The sequence below is a fragment of the Cricetulus griseus genome, chromosome 7 (assembly GCF_003668045.3).
Source record: "Cricetulus griseus strain 17A/GY chromosome 7, alternate assembly CriGri-PICRH-1.0, whole genome shotgun sequence".
Taxonomy (NCBI): Eukaryota; Metazoa; Chordata; class Mammalia; order Rodentia; family Cricetidae; genus Cricetulus; species Cricetulus griseus.
Window position 1 is genome coordinate 130529346 of NC_048600.1, and position 21473 is coordinate 130550818.

A 21473-nucleotide genomic window follows, 5' to 3' on the forward strand; every position below is an offset into this window, starting at 1 on the left:
AGGAGATAGAACCCAAGTCCTATAACATGGTACCATGGCTAAACAGCTACCACCTAGGTCAAGGACAGGGGCCAACTGCATGGCCTGGTTTCCTGGAGGCTGTAATTTCCACAAAAGTGACCCTCTGAAGCAAGTGGCAGATGGGTGCCATTGGGCAGGCTTCAGGACAAGAAAGGTTTTGAGAACTGGGGACTCTGGGAGAGATGTGACCCTGCCTCAGTCTGCAGTCCTGATTCCAAAGTTGACAGTGCCTCCAGTGTGGGTCTGGCATGTTGTCGACATTGGTCTCGTGCCTGGTCCAGCCCCTTATCTCTTTAGATCATTTCCCCCCAAGGCCAGGAAAGGAACTGGCCTTGTTTATTCTTCCAGTCGCCTTTTAAACACTGGACTCTTGCAGCAGCTGTTCATCAGGTGCTGTGGGATCAAAGAAAGCTCTGACATCTTTCAGACACTTGAGTATCAGACCGGGAGACTAAGGAGCCCCCAAGGTGGGGGCCACACTCTTCACAGAGCTCTTCAGGTGTGGGAAGCAGAAGGAAAAATATCAAATAACCTGCGTTTGTTTTCTTAGCAGAAACTTATTGCAAAGCGTGTGTGTGTGTGTGTGTGTGTGTGTGTGTGTGTGTGTGTGTCAGAGAGAGAGAGAGAGAGGAGAGAGAGAGAGATGAAGTGCTTGGCTTGTTAGGAGACGATGTGGGGAATCAGACACCCCTCAGCACCCATCCTTTGTTGTTCCCACATTCCTGGGTGCTGTGTCCTAGGCAGGTTGCTTCATTTCCCTGAACCCATGTCTGTCCTGAACTCAATGGATAAATATTTACGCTTCATCTCTCTAGGCACCAGAAATGACGAATTCAAGTTGTGCTGAGTTCTGCTCACATAGAAGCACAGCTGTATCTCATGTGGGTGCCTGAGAGTCAGCCCCTTTAGTGCCCAGAGGTAGGAGCCTGGCTGGTGGTCCATGGCCCGTGTAGGATCTTTAAGAATACAGGTGAGTGTATGGAGGAGCTATTGATACCTGCCGCACCTGCTTTCCAGTCCCCTTACACGCTGTAACATCTGTCATGCTGTGCTGAGGTCACAAGTCATCATCAGGTCGGACCCCCATCTAGGCTTTCTCGGAACACCTCCCTGCCAAGCAGCCCCAGCCAAAGTGAGCGCTAATAGCTTGGAGCCTCTAACAGCTTTTGACCACAGTGCAGCCTGCTCCCTGCAAGCCCTTTGAAGCCAGCACTTCCTTCGCAAACTTGCTTTGCATATTCTGGTCAGAGCTGAATCAGACTGGCAGGAATTAACCATCAGTAACAGTCTAGGTGGCTGCCATAGCTTGCTGGTGACACAGGAGGGCTGCCGGTGACGCGAGAGCAGTCTGATCCTACCTCAGAGCTGTGGGCAAGGGCCCCAAGAGGCACAGCCAGCCCCCCCCCCCCATTCCATTGTGAGAGGAAGGGAAGTCAGGGAAAGAAAGCTCAAAGTCAATTTTCTTTTTCATTAAAAAATAGTGCTCTTTATTATAAATTACCGAAATGTTTCTTTTCTGAGTATAAATATAAATATATGTGCAAAGTCTGAGTTGAACTGGGATTTGGTTTTGAGTTTTTTTCAAGCATCTTCAAACAGCCTCAAAGGCCTGAATGGGGAAAGGGGAGGGCTGGAGGTGATCTTTATAAAAGTGATTGAGGCAAATTGTAAACATTATTCAAAACAACACAGAGAGAAAAAAGCCACCCCAACACACAGCTGCCCCATCCAGCCCCATCCCTGACTCAAAACTTTTGTTGTTTTTCCCCAAAACAAGACCAGTTCCAGGTAATTCCATGGCTGCTGCATTCCTGTGAGTGGCCACTGTGGAATGGCAGATAGATGAATGTTTCTCCATCACCTCCTGCCTCGCCCTCCCCCCCAACCCCGGGTGAGGAGGGGGAGCTATGCAGGCCTGGGGGGCCCTGGGACCTGCTGATTCCCGCTGACCAAGAAGTGCCTAAGACTGGCCAATTTCTTCCCAGTGATCACTCAGGAGTCTCCTGCATGTCAGGGTCTCCTCCCTGCACCCACTTCCCCTGCCCTTCAGCCACTGGGTGAATCCCCCGGCTCTTCTGCCTCTTGGCTGTGTTTGGCTCCTCATGTGCCAATCCCTATCCATGGGACAGAGGGCATTTAAGGCAAGTCTCCTAGCCTGACATAGGAGAAACAAAAGAGTCCCCCATCTTCTCTAAGGAAACCTGGGCTCCAAGATGGCTCATCTGTTCACCTGTCTCCCTCCGGTGTTGGGAAAGGTGGCCAACTGACCAGCCCTATCCGTCTCCCTCCCGCATGCCACTGTGAGGGAGCCTTAACAACGGGGAGGGCTCTGGGAGGTCTCATTAGCTGCCCCAAGGGAGGAGCCTGGCACCAGAATGGCTCTCTTCGGGTCACCCCTTGCCTCTCTCTCCCTAGAGCCAGGAGCCACCACTCCTCACCTAGGCTGGGCAGTGGGAGTGGTCGTTTCTTTGGCCAGCCTGCCGCCCTTGGCCCCCAGGCCTGGCGCCTGCTCGGGATTTAAACCAAATCAAAGCGCAAACAAGTTCCGTGGGAAAGTTTGAAGATCCCCCTGCAGTTCTCATTAGTTCAACACACTCGAGGTGTCCTCCCTCCCTCCCTCCGCTCCCTTGGGAAGCAGAGGGGTGTGGAGGAAGGGAAGAAGAGAGGAGAGTCCACTTGTCAATGCTATTGTCCCACCAGGCCAGCTGGCTCCTCTTGAGAGAGAAGCTGGAGCTGGGGCAGGGAAAGCAGGTGGCAACTCCCCTCCCCTCAGACACATTCCAGGTCCCACCTGACTCACTTCGCCAAGCCGAGGGGCCCGAGGAAGAAGCCTACCTGCCCCTGGCTCACTGGGAGCTACCGACCATTGGGGCTGGATTTTTGTGCTTGTGCTATGTGCCGCGGAGGAGAGGCGACCGACCCAGGCCCCCCCTGACCCCTTTGCTCTTTAAAGGGGAGCATCATACTGGTCCAGGAACTCCCGAATGGGTCCAGGCAGCTGGGTCACTTTCTCATAGGAGTCCAGGTGGCCGTTGACGGTCTTCCTGCAGAGGTGCTGGAGGGTGGCCACGCTGGAGGAGAGAGGTCGGCTCAGTACCAGCGGAATCTTCTCGCCCCCAGAATAGATGTAGTAAGCTCTCTTGGGGGTACTCCCGGGGAGCGCCTGGGCAGGTGGCTGCTCTGGCACCTCGGAGGAGGGTTCCGTGGGTGGCAAAGAGAAGGAGGGGGCGCCCGGGGGCGGCATGTAGTGGTGCACCAGCTTGAGCACACAGTCGAAACGGGGCACCGGCTGCGTGCTCCGGGGGTCACTCTGCAGCGAAAAGCTGCCCCCCTCGCACTGGATGCGTAGGTTCTTGGTCCCTGACTGGGTCTTGACGCTCAGCGTGAAGAAGTGGCGCTGGTCCGAGCTGTCGCGGATAAGGAAGGTGCCCGCGGGCTCGGCGCTGAGCAGCAGGTTCGCCTCGCCGCCGGTCACGGCGCTCCAGTAGAATCCGCTCTCCTGCAGCTTGCGCACGGCGTTCACCACCAGCTGGTACTCGCTCTTGGAGCTGAAGGTCTTGAGGCGCAGGCTGGTGTCCAGGGGGCGGCTCATCCCGGCGGCGGGAAACTTGCTGTGGGTGACCATGGCGCACGGAGCCAGCGTGGATCTGCGCGGCGGTGGCTGCAGCTGCTTCGCGGCCTCCGCACAGCGGCCGCTACCGCATCCCGGGGGGCTGCGGAGAGGAAAGCGCCCGGCGCGTGAGTACCCGGAACCCTCCAGTGTGTCCAGCCCTCCTCCAGCCTCCGCCGAGCGCCCGGGGCCCCCGGTTGCCCCGCGGAAGGCCGCGTCTCAGCCACCTCGCGGAGCTCTCCCGGCCTCAGTCCCCGCCGGCCAACCCCAGACAGTCCCTTCTCCAGCGCGCCCTGGGAGAAGAGAACACCCGAGACAAACTCGAGAGGGAAGTTGGGTCTCCAGGAGCACCGCCAGGATGGGGAGCGAGACAAGAGCCCCAGGGACGCTTAGGGCGCCGCTCAGTCCGGTGGCGAGGACGAAAAGGGGGGTGACAAACCCGAGATCTGTGGGAGAGGGGACTGGAGAAGCCCAAGGGCCCCAGTCCGAGTATTACGGGAACCCGGGATCTTCGGCTCTCATCCGCTCTGCCCCCTACCTCGTCCCCTCCCTACCGGGAATGACCCGGGAAGGGGAGGAGAAACCGGGAAAAGCTCCCGAGCTGGATCGGGGCCCCCACCCTTCCCCACACCGCGCCCCTCCTTCCTACCTAGTCCCGAAGCGAAGTCTCCGGCTTTGGGGCTGCGCCTCCTACGGCCCCCAAGGCGAGGCGGCGGCGGCGGCCAGCAGTGGCCCGCGCTGCGCCCAGATGTTGGCGGTCGAGCAGTCCACAAAGGGGCTCCCGGGGCGTGCGTTCCCTCCGGCTTCGCTGCCCCCGGGGCCGATCAGGCGCCCCCGGGATGGATCAGGCAAAGGACCCGGGCGAGGGGCCACGACAGAGAGCTGGGCCGGGCAGGGGGCGTCCGGGAGCCCGGCGAGGCAGTGGCGGGTGAGAGCAGGAGAGCCGGAGAGTGCGAGTTAGAGCCGCCGGCGAGGCCGCGCGCGCGGGTATTTACGCGGCCAGCACGCCCCGCCCCCCCGATTCCTGGAACTGCTGGGCCCGTCTTCTTGTAATGTTTAGTCACTACTCTGCACTGAAAGGCTGTGCGCGCAGGGCGAGGGAGGGGCCGCGGGCGGCCGAGGGCGGGCCTGGAGCTGGGCCTCCAGGACCCGCCGACACTCACCGAGAGGGAGACAAAGCGCGGCGCGAGGCTGCCCGGCCGGCCGGCGGGCGCGGCGCCAGCGGTGGCCGAGCGTTCCTGGCAGCGGCCCCTCCCCCGCGCTCCGCCCCCAACTTCTCATTCACACTTTCCCCCCACCCTCCCTTCTAAGAAGGCTGGTTTCTGGCAGAGGCGGGGGCGCCGCGGCGGGAGCGCGAGGGCAGTTCTAGGAGGCCGGCCCGGAGGGGCTCCCGGCACCCCTTCTCTTTTTCTAGGACCCTGCGTGGGGACGCTCCCCTCGCTCCCACCCAGGCCACCCCAAGGTCCTCCTTTACAGTTCCAAGCAGCCCGTGCCTGCCAAAAAGGGAGGCAGGGCCGCTCCGCAGCCAGCACCCTGGGGACCTAGGAAGTGAAGGTGGGGGATGCGCAAGACGGTTACCTGGGGACAGGTCCCGGAGGCGGCGCTGGGAGATCCAGAAGTGCAGGAGACCCTGGCTTCGAGGCAGCGGCCGGGCCTCGGCTCACTGCCCCACTGCCCCGCTCTTTGGTGACAGACGTGGCTGCTGACGGCCTTTTCGGGGAGGATAGGCAGAGGAAGCCGCTAACTGCCACCCTATCACTCACTGGGTCCCCCAACCTGCTTGGTGAGCTGGGTTGGCCCAGGTGCGCTCGGCGCCGCGGGGGAGCTCGAGGGAGGAAAGCATGACCCCCACCCCGCCCCAGCTCGCGCCCCAGTCCGCTAGAGGGCGCACTGGAGTCTTGTAGGCGAGCAGAGTTTTGCTGTTTCCCAGGCCCTGGAGAAAGGAGGTGGTGGGACTTTCTTATTCGAGAACAGGAGTGGGCAACCTGGAAGCGAGGAGGTTCACCTTCCGGGCCAGGTTCAAACCCGGGAAGAAATGTCAAATAGGCGGGATGTCCACAGAGCAGTTGCCATGGGTTCAGCCCACTGGCAGGTGGGCCCTCCTCAGTGTTAGGGTGTCTGAACTTTTGCAGCGGGAGGTATTGATAACAGCAGGTGATTGAGGTGAAAGGTTGACTTGCCCCTGGTCACGTGAGTACTTAAAAGCCTCGTGGCAAGTTTTGCAACAGGCAGCAGGATGCTGGAGCCACCTGAGAACAGAGTGGCTGCACTCAGAGGGCTTTTGGTCCCGCCCTCTTAGGTACCACAGGCTTCGTGTTATACTAGTCAAATGGGGGACGTGCCGTGCCGACCACACATGGTAGCTTGGGCTTGAAGGGAGGGCTGCCTGCTTCCCTTCCTGTGGAATTGGTAGGTGCTGCAGTATCTTGGCCCACTGTGTCCGAAGTGCTCCCTGTTGCTGGGGAACGAATAGAGATTCGGGCAGGTGCACAGCCACTCTGGGCTCAGGCTTGTCATCTGTTAAATATGAGTGAGCATAGTGATGCACCCCGCAATGCCAGAGCTCGAGGCTTGGGGGCCTCATTTAAAGTATTTCATAGACCTTGTGCTGACAGACATGACAGACATTGTTCACACATGGAGCTATCTTGTGAGAGCCAGTTCCTGTTGTCAACATACTTGCCGGCTCCTGAAATGGAGTCTCTCTGTGTGAACAAGCCCTCCTTGGTCTCTTCCAGGCAGTGTTAAACGTAGCAGCCTCCTTGACCGTCCTGAGGGCAGTGCAGGGCAGGGAGGACTCTTAGGGAATAGCCCTGGAGTTAATGGATGGGAAAGTGCTTTGTAAATTGCAATGCCTGACGAAGTCGGGTTCATTCAACCGTTCCACAAACCCTCATTTTGTGCCTGATCCTGTCAGGCCTGGGGTGAAGTGATGGGATGATGGCCAGGCTCTGGGCAAATCCTGAAGCAGGAAAGAGGCCATGAGAAGGGACCCAGTGAGACACTGGGATGGTTCCTGAGGTGGGGCAGTAGGGAAAGAGACGCTGGGGGTCTGGCTTAGCCATTAAGAGCACCTGCTGCACTTCCAGAAGACCGGGTTGGTTCCCAGCATGGGGAGGATCACAACTGCTTGGCACTGCTGGAGCGTGAGAAGTCCAAGCCTGCCTGGAGTCCTAGCCTAGCCCAACAGGAGATGCTGTTAAAGTGAAACCTTCACTCTGCAGGGCCCACAGGGAACTCAGAGCAGATCCTGTAGAGATGTCTTGAGATGGATTTTAGGTGGCAGGGACTTTCAAATTGGCCCTTTGCACCGAGGAAGCTGAAATGAGACCCAGCAGCCAAAAACCCAGGACAAAGGAAATTCCTTACATGTATAGGCCCCTAAGATAATCGGCTCTGAGCTTAGACGAGAAGGGGCTCTAAGTTTATCGGCCTAGGGAAAATCCTGGATAGGGCCTCAGATCATAATATACGAAGCTAATCCTATCACCCACCCTACCTTTGGAATGCTATGTACTAGGGCTTTAGAAGCTTAGGGTATGTATTAAATAGGGTATACGGAAGGCCTGGTTGATCTCTACAAGGGCAGCCTCCAGGATCTTATGAGCAGTGGGTGAAACTCAAACTGATGGCTCCTGTCTGTAATCCCTACAACCAATAGATAGCAGCAGGAGGACCAGAAATTCAAGGGCATCCTAAGATATGTAGGTGGTTTGAGGCCAGTCTAATCTATGTGAGACCCTGTCTCAAACAAAATAAACAATTAAAAATACATCCCCAGGCCAGGTAATGGTGGTCCATACCTTTAATCCCAACACTAAGTTGGAGACCACCATGGTCTACAAGAGCTAGTTCCAGGACAGCCTCCAAAGCCACAGAGAAACCGGTCTCAAAACCCCACAAACAAACAAACAAACAAACCAACAAGAAGCATACCCCCAGGGGATGGAGAGATGGCTCAGTGGTTAAGAACACTGATTGCTCTTGGAGAGGATCCAGGTTCAATTCCCGGCACTCACATACCAGGTAACAAATGTCTCTAACTCCAATTCCAGGAGATCTGCTACGTTCTTTTGGCCTGTACAGCTACAAGGTATGCATGAGGCAAAATAAATGCACTCAGGCAAAATACCCACACATAGGGAGGCAGAGGTAGGTGGATCTCTGTGAGTTCGAGACCAGCCTGGTCTACAAGAGCTAGTTCCAGGACAGTCTCCAAAGACACAAAGAAACCCTGTCTCGAAAAACCAAAAATTACAAAAACAACAACAACAAAAAACTCTTCCAAGTCACCAGATGACAGAATGTCACTGACATGGGTGATGAAAAAAAGCTTTTATGCTTTCTATGGGATGCTCGTGGTCACAGATGTAGTAGCGGCTGATGTTCTGGGTGAAGGGAAGGGCTGTCTGGTTCGAATCCGTGGTGGGAACAACAGACAAGGCTATCCCCTGAAGCAGGTGTCTTGACCCAGGGCAGAGTGGGCCTGCTGTTGAGTCGATGCATTCTTGTTCTAGACGAGGGAGAACTAGAGACAGGATACACAAGTGTGTTAGGGATGTTCCAGTCTCTCTCTAAAGATGATGATGTCTGATAAATACATTGTTAGGAAGCCTTAAACAAGGTGAGAAGCCCAGGACCAAACCGCTCTTGGTTTGTTCATTGTCTTGTTACTCTAAGTGTCCTGCGACAGAAATACCAACATACGACTCTGAAGAAACAATACACCCAGAAGAACAAGGAGGAGGCTCTGAAGAAACAATACACCCAGAAGAACAAGGAGGAGGCTGTGCCACCAACGCCCAGCTTGTATTAGTTACTTTTAAAGACTCTCTTTTGAGTAGGGCGTTGGTAGCACACACCTTTAATCCCAGCACTCGAGAGGTAGAGGCAGAGGCAGGAGGATCTCTGTGAGTTCCAGGCCAGCCTGGTCTCCAGAGCGAGTGCCAGGACAGGCTCCAAAGCTACACAGAGAAAACTAAAAAAAAGAGTAACAAATACAGCCAGGCGTTGGTGTACATGTAGGCAAAACACCAATGCACATAAAATATAAAATGAAAATAAATAAATTTAAAACAAAAAGAGTAACAAATATATCACCATTACTGGAAAAGAAAAACCAAACCCGGAGCAAGGACATGACACGTTCTCAGTGGAATGGGATTCTTTCACTTTGTCCCAGTGTCTGTCCTCCTGCAGTTGCTGAAACTGTGTGCTGTGTGGGGCCCTGGCTGCCTGACCCTGAAGGTTGACATTGCCTGCCTGACTCCCTGGGGACAAAAGTACCTTCCCCAGGTTGCTTGATTGGTACTTTGTCTTTACAATTGGGCATCATCAGAGTGTTCTGACTACTTGCTCAGGGGTAATCTTGAGGGAAGATATTGTGTTTATTTTTGTTTTTTGTGTGTATTTTGAATTTTTGTTTGTTTGTTTTTGTTTTCTGTTTTTTTGAAACAGGGCTGTCCTCCCTGGGAGACTCTGCTTAGAAGTCTGAGTTCAGTCAAAAGTGGACTCACTTTTTTTTTTTTTTTTTTTTTTTGAAACAGGGTTTCTCTGTATTGCTTTGGAACCTGTCCTGGTACTTGCTATGTAGACCAGGCTGGCCTCGAACTCAGAGATCCTCCTGCCTCTACCTCCCAAATGCTGTAATTAAAGGCATGCACCATCACCACCCAGCATGAAATTTTTGTCGTTGTTTTAAAAGTATGAGTATGTGTGTGCATCTACTGTGGGTATTTGCACAGAGGCCAGAGGCACCTGGTCCCTGTGGATCAGGAGTTGAGAGGTCATGTGAGCAGCAATGACTTTTCATCACTGGGCCCTTGGTTCGTTTCCTTTGTGAACCTAGAGCCTGGTACATGGAAAGTCCTCAATGAGTCTAAGCTTGTGTGGATTTTCTGTTTTCTATGACTTGTCTTAGATGCCACAACCAGCATTCTTCCTAATTGTTGGTTTCTGGAGCGTTAGATGGTGTGGGTTCTGGGAAGCCCCGTGTCTGGTTTACTGGTGATTATTAGACTACTAATCTGGAGATAAACAGCCTGGAAAAGTGGGAGGAGACACTTGGTTAATTCAGGGCACGTTTCCAGGGACCCACTCTAAGACAAGGACTTGAACTGAGAGACGTCAGACCAAGGGCAAAGCTTAAATCCTGTCTGCATCCCCTCTTATCTGCTGGGTAGCTGGAGGGAAAAAGGCCCAGTTATCTCGGTCTGGCCCCTTAGCTCCACCTAGCTCTTTTCCAGTCTAAGGGATCAGGAGGCTACCACCTTCTTCTAATCTCTCCCTCTGCAGAATTTGGATGCGTTCAGAATCCCATTTCCAGGCAAAGGTGCCGGGTCATAAAGATAATAGAGAGAATGTTTGCAGTGGAGAGGAAGGGCCCTGTGGTTTCAGCTGCCAGCCCGTGGCAAGCGGCAAGCGACATCTGCTGAGATCATCCAAGCTCAGATAGGGAGGAATGCTGGCGCCTAGGCAGGCAGGAAGCAATGGTGTGGCTTGGTGGCCCCAGGTGCCATACTTACCCTGGGCACAGATGCTAAGATCACCATTCTTGGTGACCAGATCTGCAGCCATAGGGTTGGGAGCCTTGCCTCAGATCATGGCCTTACTGTGACCAAGTCCAAGGCGTCTCCATCTTCAAAGCTATCAGAGGTTGTTTGGTCAGGCCGTTGTCCATTGTTTTGCAGCTGCATGCTGGTTTATACAAATCAGGAATCAAGACGCCCTGAAACTTAGTCTAGTATGGGGCAGGAGCCTGCTTGTCTGGGTCAACATGGAAAGAGATGCAGAGATGCAGGGGGCCTGTCTCTCCTCTGCCCCCTGAAGCTATAGTGAGGCTCCCCCAGCCTGCTGCCTTGAGTGAACCTCTCAGCTGCAGCTAGGTTCTCTCTCTGCCCTCCAGGGCCTCTTGAGAAACAGGGGGAAGGCTGGGATGAGCCTGTCAGAGATAACCTCTCTCATTCAAGAAGGGCTCAGGGGTCACGTGTATCAAGTTGACCCCGATTTCTTCCTTTCCGGTCCCTAACAATCTCCAATCTCGAGGGGTGGAGGGAGTCTAGGACAATGGCCCTCGGCCGGGAAGCAGCATTTCAGTTGGCAGGCCTTTGTTGCAGGCAGGAGGGGCCTCAAGCTAAAGAAAAGGTTTTCGGGTCGGATGTCTATGGGGCGGCAGCTAGAGAGTCCTTTCAAGCTTGACATTCCAGGCTCAGCCGGCCTCTGGCGTTTCCCAGAAAACTCAGAGGAGGGGAAGAAAAAGAAAACACTTCACCAACCCACCACTCACTCAGTCCTCACTTCTCAGATTCCTGGTGCCCTCCAGGGACTGGGTTGGCCCGAGTGCCAGGACCCCTGCCCTGCGGGCCATTCCTCTGCCCACAGAGAGCTTGAGGGGTGGGTAATGTGTCTGTGTGGGATGGGTGCTGGAGGAGGGTGAGGAGAGAATGGAATGGGGTACTGGGAACGGGAGTCTCTTCTTGCCTATCACCAAGGAGTCCACAGGTTCTGAGGTGGGGGTGGAGGTCGAGGGAAGTCAGCTTCCAGGCATTTACCCTGCCATCCCACCCTCCAAAGCAACACACCCCTCTCTGTCCAGGGATGGGGTGGAAAGTGCGGGTTTGCTCAGAATCACCCACAAAGGCCAAGCTGGCGCTGGGTTGGGGAACAAACAGCAGGGCAGCTGGGCAGTTCTGGGAAGCCAGGCTGCGGTGAGCCATCTGGGTTGCCATGTAAATGAGGCCTGGCCACATGCCGAGAGCAGAAGTGGCTGTACCCAGGGAGGAGAGCCCAGCCTGGTGTGTGTGTGTGTGTGTGTGTGTGTGTGTGTGTGTGTGTGTGTGTGTTGAGGTAAAATACACTGCCTCATAGAAGTACCTCCAGAGAGGCCAGGGCTGGAGGGGAACCAGGTGAATGCTGCTTCTCAACTCCGTGCACAACAAGGCTGGGACCCTGGGTTCTAGGGCCAGGTGCTCCTCACGGGCGGGGCACACCTGCAGAGTCTGTCCCACCTTCTGTAGGTGAATCTCAGGTGTTCTCCGGAGCACCTGACCTCTGAGAAGGCACTGTTATGCACTTGGTTCCACTGAACCCTTGGCAAGTTCAAAGTAAAAAGATAGGCCTCCTGTCTCCTGAGGTCTCAGGCTTTATGGTGGTCAGGTAAGAGGGCGGGGCTCTCCATCTAAGAATTGACCTTGAGGTAGCCTCCCCGCCCCCTGTCATATGGGTGTTGTTTAAAGGCTTTTTACCTGTATTTATTTGTATGTATGCATAAGTGCGTGTGGGAATTGGCATGTGAGGGCAAGTACCTCCAGGAAGAGAGAAGAGGGCCATGGATCCCCTGGATCTGGAATTATAGGACGTTTGTATTATGAGGCAGCCGATAAGGCTGCTGGGAACTGAACTCATGTCCTCTGGAAGAAGAGTCTATGAACTCTTAACCCCTGAGCCCTCTTTCTAGCTTCCTTGGAGTAGTTTTGAGTTTTTTTTTTTTTTGTTTGTTTGTTTGTTTTTTGTATTTTGTTTTCTTTAAATTCCCAGGCTGGTCTGGAACTCAGAGATCCTCCTGTCTCTGCCTCTGGGATTAAAGGCGTGTGCCACCACCACCTAACTAATTCCTTAATTTGTTTTTATTTGTATCCGTGTGAGTACCTGTGAACCATGGCACACGTGTGAAGGTCAGAGGACAACACATTCGGATCTGTTTTCTTCTTCCTTTATGTGGTCCTGGGAACCAGAATCCAGGGTGTCTGGCTTGCAGACTTCTCAGCACCTAAAGGTGAGAAATCTCACCATTTCAATCCCAAACCAGCTTTGAAAACAGCTAAGGATGACCTTGAACTTCTGGCCATCCCTCCCATCTGTGCTGGGATTCTAGGCTCTGACATGCAGTTCTGGGAAATTGAACTCAGGACTGCTAGGCAAGCACTCTACCAACTACATCCCCACCCACTATGTGTTGTTTGGGGTTTCTTTTTCTTTCTTTCATTTTCTTTTTCCTTTCCTTTCTTAATTTTTATTAATTTAATTAATTTAATTTATTTTTTGAGACAGTCTTTCACTTTGTAGCTCTGGCTGGCTGGAACTCTGTAGACTATGTTGACCTGGAACTGTACACAGAGATCTGTCTACCTTTGCACCCCTAGCACTGGGATTAAAGGTGTGTGTCACCATGCCTGGTTTGTTTGTTTCTTTCTTTTATTATTATTATTATTATTTTTTTTTTTTTGAGACAGGGTTTTTCTGTGTAGCCCTGGCTGTCCTGGAACTCTCTCTGTAGACCAGGCTGGCTTTGAACTCATGGAGATCTACCTGCCTCTGCCTCCCAAGTGCTGGGACTAAAGGCGTGTGCCACCACCAACTGCCACCTTGCCTGGTTTACAGTTACTTCTTCTTGACTTTTATTTCACACTTATTTTACAAAATCATTCGTTTATTCCTTAATAGGGTGGGTGGTTCAGGGATTGGGCTAGCTCCAGTAATTTATTGGTCTGGGTTTAGGTTTTTCCTGGCAAGTCAAGATTCTTCCACAGCTGATACCTGAATTGATTAATTTTGACTGTATTAAATACCTTGAAGATGTCATAAGCTTGGCCTGGTGACCCAGGTCTGTCAGCACCACTACTGGGGAGGCTGAGGCAGAAGGATTCAAGATGAGTTTGAGACCTTATCTTTTTTTGTTTTGTTTTGTTTTGTTTGAGATATGGTTTCTTTGTGTAGCTTTGTAGACCAGGCTGGCCTCGAACTCACAGAGATCCACCTGCCTCTGCCTCCTGAGTGCTGGGATTAATGGTGTGCGTCACCACTGCTCAGCTGAGACCTTGTCTTAAAAAGAAAAATAGAAAGAAGGCTCTGTGTGTGTGTGTGTGTGTGTGTGTGTGTGTGTGTGTGTGTGTGTGTGTGTGTGTGTGTGTTTATTTGCCTAGAGTGCAGGAGGCTCTAGAGTCAATACATTGTGGAAAAAGTCAGAGTTGTTCCCATTATAGGAAACCATCCAAAGGGGCTTCCCTGAGGAAGTGACAGAGATAGACTGATGGGAAGCTGAAGTCTAGAGAAGTGTCCCAACTTGGGTCACACTGGGGCCCAGACTGCTGACCAAACTCCTGGGCTTTCCCTGGAGTCTGGCCCCTCTGTCCTGGCTGACTTTCTGTACACCTAGGCAAGGGGAAGACTCAGGGCAGATAGGACTGGATCCTTATCATCTCGGGGGTGGGTTGGGAGCCCCCCTGGAACTTAGTCACCTGCAAATGCAGTGGAGAAGTAGCCATTTGGGACTACATTTGAAATGCACAAATGAGTGGCTGGGAACTCCTGGTCTGTCCTGTGCTTCTCATCCTCTAGTGGTACCTGGGATTTTGTTGACAGGAACATATGGATCGATATTCAGGCTGAACCACAGTATATAAGTGGACTGGTTTGTTCACACAGGATTAAAATGTAACTTTTGGGACAGCATTTAAAACCTGGAAAGAAGCCAGCAAGAAGGCGCAGCAGGTCAAGGAGCTTACCGACTGATGATTTGAACCTGACAACCTGAACCCATGTAAAGACGAAAGGAGGGATCAGTTCCACAAGACTGTCTTCTGACCTCCCTGTATATGCTGTGGTATGTTCCTACACACACACACACACACACACACACACACACACACACACACACAGAGAGAGAGAGAGAGAGAGAGAGAGAGAGAGAGAGAGAGAGAGAGAGAGAGAGAGACAAGCTGGGCATGGTGCCACACATCTGTAATCCCAGGAGTTCAAAGTCATCCTTGACTACACAGCGAATGTAAGACATCCTGGGCTTCATAAAAATAAGTAAATCTTAGCCGTGCGGTGGTGGTGAACGCCTTTAATCCCAGCACTCGGGAGGCAGAGGCAGGCAGATCTCTGTGAGTTCAAGACCAGCCTGGTCTACAAGAGCTAGTTCCAGGACAGCTTCTAAAGCCACAGAGAAACCCTGTCTTGAAACCTCCCCCGTAAGCTCCCTCCAAAAAAGTAAATCTTTAGGAAAAGAAGCAAGGACAAAAATATAGAAACCTTACTCCTATATGCTGGGGCTTTGTCCTCTGTTGGTGGTCCTGTATTCCAGCATGGTCCATTGGCCTTTTACTGGGACATTGGGCTCTCTAGCCCTAACCCTTCCAACCCTCCCCCAAACCAATTGTTTTCTTAGCTCTCCTCTTGGTCAGGGGTGTCAGAGAGCCAGACAACCATTCAGCCTGGCCCTGTGTTCCAGACTAAAAGGTTCTCACTCCCCTGCCTCGGCCTGGCCTGTTCTGCCTTTCTCAAGCCTAGACTAGTACTGAGACTCTCCTGCCAGCCTCTCTCTCCTGTTTCACTGTGAGGGCCAGGTAGGCAAAGTTGGGATAGGTGGTAGCAAGGTGTGGTTCTGAGGGGACCCCCTTAGATACCTCTCCAGCTCCGGAATGGGGTGCCCTGGGACCACTGGCCACAGACAGCTGTGTTTCCCCATGCGCTGGGCTGCTGGGTCACAAGGCTCTGTGGTGCTGGCTGCTTGCCATACCACAAGAGGCCAAGGTTCCCCTGAAACCAAGAGCTGCATTTATCCCCACATTGACAGAGAAACGACCAGGATGCTCTGCCCCAGAGGCATTTCCAGAAATCTGGGTTCTGACTTCTTTGTTGATTAAATGCCAGAAAGTCCAGGGCTCTGTGGTGAAGCAGCCATTGAGCAATAGATGTTTTGTTTTGCTGATGACAAGATTTTTCGACATTGAAGGGATGCAATGGTAAGTGGACAGACCTTGACCGGCAGCTCCCTTCTTGGGCCAGGGAGATGGCTGGTTCAAATTTCCATGCTGGGAAGGAATTCTTTATGGCCTTGGATTCCTCAAGACATCACCTCATCGCCAGGGGACATAGATCTTGGCCCTAGAATTCTAGAAGGCTGCTCTAATTTCTCTATTCTGTAGTTGTAGGTCAGAAGGGCTCTTGAGAGGCATATGGCTATAGATGTGGAAGAGCATCCCTCCTCCCCAAATGAGTGTGTGTGTGTGTGTGTGTGTGTGCACGCGTGTGTGCGCGTGTGTGCGCACATGCGCTCGCGTGCGTGAGTGAGCACGCGCAACACAGGTCAGAGGACAATTTGTGGAGTTTCTTCTCGTCTTCAACCCTGTGTTTCCTAGGGACCAAAGCAAGGTTTCCTGGCTTGGTGTCTGGGCTGGCAAGTGCCTTTACCTGGTGAGCTATCTTTTTTTTTTTTTTCTTGAGACAGAGTTTTCTGTGGCTTTGGAGGCTGTCCTGGAACTCACTCAGTAGACCAGGTTGGTCTTGAACTCACAGAGATCCACCTGCCTCAGCCTCCTGAGTGCTGGGACTAAAGGCGTGCACCACCACCACCTGGCTGGAACCCAGGGCTTTAAGCATGCTTGGCAAGCACTCCATTTCCTTTTCTTTTTAATTTAATTTTATGTGCATGAGTGTTTTGCCTGCACTATGTCATGTCTGGTGCTGGTAGAGGCCAGGAGAAGGTATCAGATCACCTGGAACTGGAATTATAGATGGTTGTGAGTTCTGAATATGGAACCCAGGTCCTCTGGAAGAGCAGCCAGTGCTCTGAACTGCTAACCCTCCTCTCCAGCCCTGCAGTCCATTTCTTGAGGTTTTTACAGTTACAGATACAGAAGAAAACTATAAATCACAGTGCTTTTCAAGCTCATTGGCAGAAACTTCAGGAAGGTAGGGAAATCACCACTGTAGCTGTCAGGTGCCCTCAGGTGACATTTAGCTTTTGGATTGGTAGAAATTAGGGCTCTGTTAAATGAATGTGTCCCTCAAAGGTTTTTCTGTCATAGCCACAAGGATGCTAGGGCAAACACAGAGTTGGGTGATGAGTGGTTGTTAACAGGGCTAGAGATAGCCCATTGGATATGCAGCATTCCAATTTTCTGTAGTCACTCAGCCCTAATCAGTCAATAAGTGGGGTAGAAGTCTTCACAGAAGTATCAACTTCTCTGGCAATTAACCAGCCTTCCCTCTGTCCCTCCCTCTGTTCTTTCTCCTTCCCCCCTCCTTCCTCAGGCTCTATTCTGTAGCCCAGGCTGACCTCACACTTGTGGGGATCTTCATGCTAGGTAATTGTGCATGTGGTGGGGTGTGGTAGCCATCCCTGGCTTTGCCAAGCGATTTTTTAGATTTGTTTCTTGAAACAGGGTTTCTCTGTATAGCCCTGGCTGTCCTGGAACTCACTTTGTAGACCAGGCTGGCCTCAAACTCAGAGATCTGCCTGCTTCTGCCTCTCAAGTGCTGGGATTAAAGGCAAGTGCCACCATGCCCAGCTTGGCAAGCTCTTTTCTTTCTTTCTTTTCTTTCTTTCTTTTTTGTTTTTTGAGACAGAGTTTCTCTGTGTAACAACCCTGACTGTCCTGAACTCACTTTGTAGATCACTCTGTGTATCAGATTCATAGAGATCCCTCTGCCTGCCTCTGCCTCCTGAGTGCTGGGATTAAAGGCGTGTGCCATCACCACTGCCCAGCAAGCAATCTATTTTCTTGTTGCAATATATTTTCTAATGTGTAACTTAAAATACTTTTAATGATATTTATTTATTTATCCATTTATTTGTAAACAGGGTCTTGCTGAGTAGCCAGGCAGGCCTGGAACTTGACATGTAGACCAGGGTCCCTCTAAATTTACAGAGACCCACTTGCCTTAGCCTCTCAAGTGCTGGTATTGCAGGTGTGGCCCTGGTTTATGCGGTGCTGGGTATCCTCCCTAAGGCCTCGTGCATACTAGGCAAGTGCTGTCCTTGGCTTTGCTAGACGCTCTTGTCAGGGAGTGATCTCTCTCCTCTGGCATTGGTTTGGATGCTGGTTGGCTCAGGGAGTGAATCAGAGGCATTATGGCCCTGGGCTCAGGATTTCCTGGCGCTTCCTGCCTGGGAGAGCAGCCGGCTCTGGGGCATCAGCTGCTGCCCCCTGACGTCAACTCTGCTTCCAATGAATGGCTTTCCTCTTCCGTTTGGGAAGAGGTGCTATCTGTCATCAGGCCTCCTGACCGTCGTCTTTCTCATCCTGGCACCTCCTGTTTGGGAAAGAGCGAGACGCACTAACGAGAAGGCAGTGGGTGGAGGCAGGAGATCGATAGGGCAGGACTCAGGGAATGGGTCTCCATGGTGTGAGGGGCTCTGCAAGGACGGACGCCTTCTTGTCTGGGGCCCTGCAGGTGTGCATCAAGAAACTCCACGCAGAAGTAGTAGACTATGGCCCCAAATCCCGAGCACTGTGAGCAGCTTTGGGATACAGAGAGCCTCCCAGGCAGCTGGTGGTCAAGGCATCAGCCCAGGTTGTTCTCACTAATCAACTCAGACAAGGTCTCTGGGCAAAGGAAGAATGTACTTTCTGTCACCATGCAAATGTAAATATGTTCCAGGAGCTCCAGAGGGTAGGGACACTTTCTGTTCTCACAGGGTGGCTCACAACCATCTGGAACTCCAGTTTTAGGGGATCTGACACCCTCTTCTGGCATCGATGGACACCAGACATGCAAGTGGTGCTTGCGCTTGCATGCTTGTGCGCGCGCGCACACACACACACACACACACACACACACACACACGTAAAACACACATAAATAACAAATAATTTTTGTAGGGAGGAGTTTTCAAGACTGGGTTTGTCTGTTTAACAGCCTTGGCTGCCCTGGAACTCGATCTGGAGACCAGGCTGGCCTCAAACTCAGAGATCTGCCTGTGTCTGTCTCCAGAGTGCTGGGATTAAAGGTGTGCACCATCAGCCGCCGGTTTAAAAAAATAAAATCTGTAAATTACTGCAGGATACTGACAGTTAATAGCTGCAGATGTTTCAGGTGTCACTGTCTTCAGTGGTGCAGCCACTGACAAGTTTTCCATCCAAGCTCATGTATGCAACCCTATTTAAACTCAGGGAGTGGGTCACAGACACAAAAGACATGGAGGTAGGCGGGGCCATGTTGGGAAGAATGGTTTCAGTGGAAGAAGAAAGACAGGATGAGACAGGGTGATGGAGGGGAAAGAAGGACTAACTGTCAAAGAATAAAAATTAATTTTATTAGCAATATAAATAAGAAAAGATTAATTTTAAAAATATAGGGGATGCTGGGTATGGTGGTCCAGGCCTTTGGTCCCAGCACTTGGGAGCCAGAGGCCCAGTAGATCTCTGAGTTCGAGGCCAGCCTGGTCTACAGAGCAAGTTCCAGGACAGCCAGGACTATACAGAGAAACCCTGTCTGGAAAAACCAAAAGTGAATGAATGAATGGATGGATGGATGGGATGGAGAGACGGCTTAGCACTTAAAAGCACTCGTTGCTCTTGCAAACAACCAGGGTTTAGTTCCTAGTAGTGTTTGATGGTAATCATCCGTAGTTCCAGCTCCAGGGGATCTGGTACCCTCCTCTGATGGACACAAGGCATGAGCATGCTGCACATACAAAAATGTAGGCAGAACACTCTACACATAAAATAAATAAATCTAAAGTATAAGAAATGAATTTTTGCCAGGCGTTGGTGGTGCATGCCTTTAATCCCAGCACTTGGGAGGCAGAGGCAGGTGGATCTCTGTGAGTTTGAGGGCAGCCTGGTCTCCAGAGCAAGTGCCAGGATAGGCTCCAAAGCCACAGTGAAACCCTGTCTCAAAAAAAAAAAAAACAACAACAAAAAAAGGAATGAATTTTTAAAAATTGTTCCTGCTCTGAAAGTCAGTGTATAAGATTTTAGACTAGCCATGAAGCTTGAGGCTCTAGGTGTGTGGTTTTGGAAGGGACTGGGCCATCTTCGGTGTTTACTAGGAATGGAAATATCTATCTATCTATCTATCTATCTATCTATCTATCTATCTATCATCTATCTAGATATCTATCTTTTTGTTTGTTTGTTTTTTGAGACAGTGTTTCTTTGTGACTTTGGAGCCTATCCTGGCACTCGCTCTGTAGACCAGGCTGGCCTGGAACTCTCAGAGATCCTCCTGCCTCTGCCTCCCGAGTGCTGGGATTAAAGGCGTGTGCCACCAAAGCCCAGCTTTGTCTGTCTGTCTGTCTGTAAGTCATCTACCTATCTTTTTATTTTTTAAAGTTGTGTTTCCTTGTGTAAATGCTTGCTCTATCTGCATGTATCCCTGCAGGCCAGAATAGGACACTGGATCTCATTACAGATGGTGTGAGCCGTGATGCAGTTGCTGGGAATTGAACTCAGGACCTCTGGAAGAGCTGCCAGTGACCTTAACTGCTGAGCTGTCTCTCCAGCCCCAGGAAATGTTTATTCTTTCTTGCCTATGGAGTCAATATCACTGTGTGTAGCTGCAATTTCAGAGGAGAAACTCACAGTGAGCAAGCCCCACGTTTCAGGTGCTGCCTCACACAGCAAAGAACCAGATGGGCAGGAAAGCCTCTCTTCTTTCCAGGGTGGCCAGGATGCTTTGTCATCCCTGTGTTGATCTCGCGGAGCTTGAGGTTGATGGTGCAGCTGATCAGAGCATGTTTACCCGGCACCTCCCGGAACAGGCTTAAGGCACTGTAATCTCATGCTGGTTACTGGAAGTTAGGAAAGCTGATGATTCACACTTACTAACTCGGAAGAACTAAATCAAATTCTACCTAGTATTTGTAAAACTATGTGTACTTAAAAATTAAAAGCTGATCTGATATACTGCCTGTAAGTGATTTGGAAGTTCCTAAACATAACCAGTTTATCTGTGACACACCTCAGTTGGTAGTTTTATTTTTGTTGTTGTTTTTTTTGGTATTTATTTAGTTATTTAGACCAGGTGGGCCTCAAAGTCACAGAGACCTACCTGTCTTTGCCTCTAAGTGCTGCGATTTAAAAAACTCACCGCCATGCCTGGTGCATGGTGTAAACATAACCTGTATTTAAATTTTTCTTTAAAACTATATATATTTAGGCAGAGGCTAATGTATCTCTAGCTGGGAACTCACTATGTTGCAATAAATGACCTTTAATTTCCTGATCCTCTTGTCTCGGTTTCCCAAGTTCTGAGACCTGCCCCATTTCTCTCTCTCTCTCTGGAGTTTCTTTGTGTAACAGCTCTGGCTGTCCTGGAATTTGCTCTGTAGGCCAGGTTGGTCTTGAACTCACAGAGATCCACCTGTCTCTATGTGCGCTACCACTGCTGGATGTTTATTTATTTATTTATTTGTTTGTTTTTTCTAGACAGGGTTTCTCTTGTGGTTTTGGAGGCTGTCCTGGAACTCGCTCTTGTAGACCAGGCTGGTCTTGAACTCACAGAGATCTGCCTGCCTCTGCCTCCTGAGTGCTGGGATTAAAGGCGTGTGCTACCACCGCCCATCTTTTTTTTCTTTTTTTAAAGATACTTCCACTTTTACCTCCCGAGAGCTCCTGAGGGCTGGGATTTTTAATTTTTATTATTTTTAATTACTCATATTTACATATCCATCCCCTCATTCCCTTGCCCTCCTATCCTCCATGTTCCTCACCCAACCCCCCCCCACTCCTCTCCAGCCGTCCCCCTCCATCAACCCCCCCTGAGGTCTGTCATCAAGGACCTTGTCTGTCATATTGTTTGGGGGAGGGTCCAGGCCCTCCTGGCTGTATCTGGGCTGCAAAAGTATCCCTCCATAGGGAATGGGCTCAGAGTCCATTGTGCTCTGCAGATAAACACTGGCTCCACTCTTAGAGGTCCCATAGACTGTCCTGAACTCCTAGCTGGCACCCACATTCAGAGGGCTTGGTTTGGTCCAATGCTGTTTCCCCAGCTTTATGACTAGGGTCTCCATTCTATCAGTAGGTCAGGTCCACTGTTTCTGCAGGTTTCTCCAAGAGGGCTGGGATTATAATGTGGGCCAGCATGCTTGTACCACTCTTTGATAATATCTTCT

The 21473-nt window shown here is 51.5% G+C and overlaps 1 protein-coding gene across 1 annotated transcript; it reads right to left on the reverse strand.

Moving 5' to 3' along the window:
- Nucleotides 1–1479: 1479 nt before the first annotated feature.
- On the reverse strand, nt 1480–4832 carry Socs3 (suppressor of cytokine signaling 3). Its single transcript, XM_027425526.2, has 2 exons — nt 4281–4832; nt 1480–3734 (listed from the first exon to the last, which is right to left on the reverse strand). The coding sequence occupies exon 2, from the start codon at nt 3644–3646 to the stop codon at nt 2969–2971; it is 678 nt and encodes a 225-aa protein (XP_027281327.1). The 5' UTR covers nt 3647–3734; nt 4281–4832; the 3' UTR covers nt 1480–2968.
- Between the last annotated feature and the right edge of the window lie 16641 nt (nt 4833–21473).

Coding starts and splice junctions, on each gene's coding strand:
- Socs3 (XM_027425526.2), bottom strand. CDS start 3,646: ATGGTCACCCACAGCAAGTTTCCCGCCGCCGGGATGAGCCGCCCCCTG.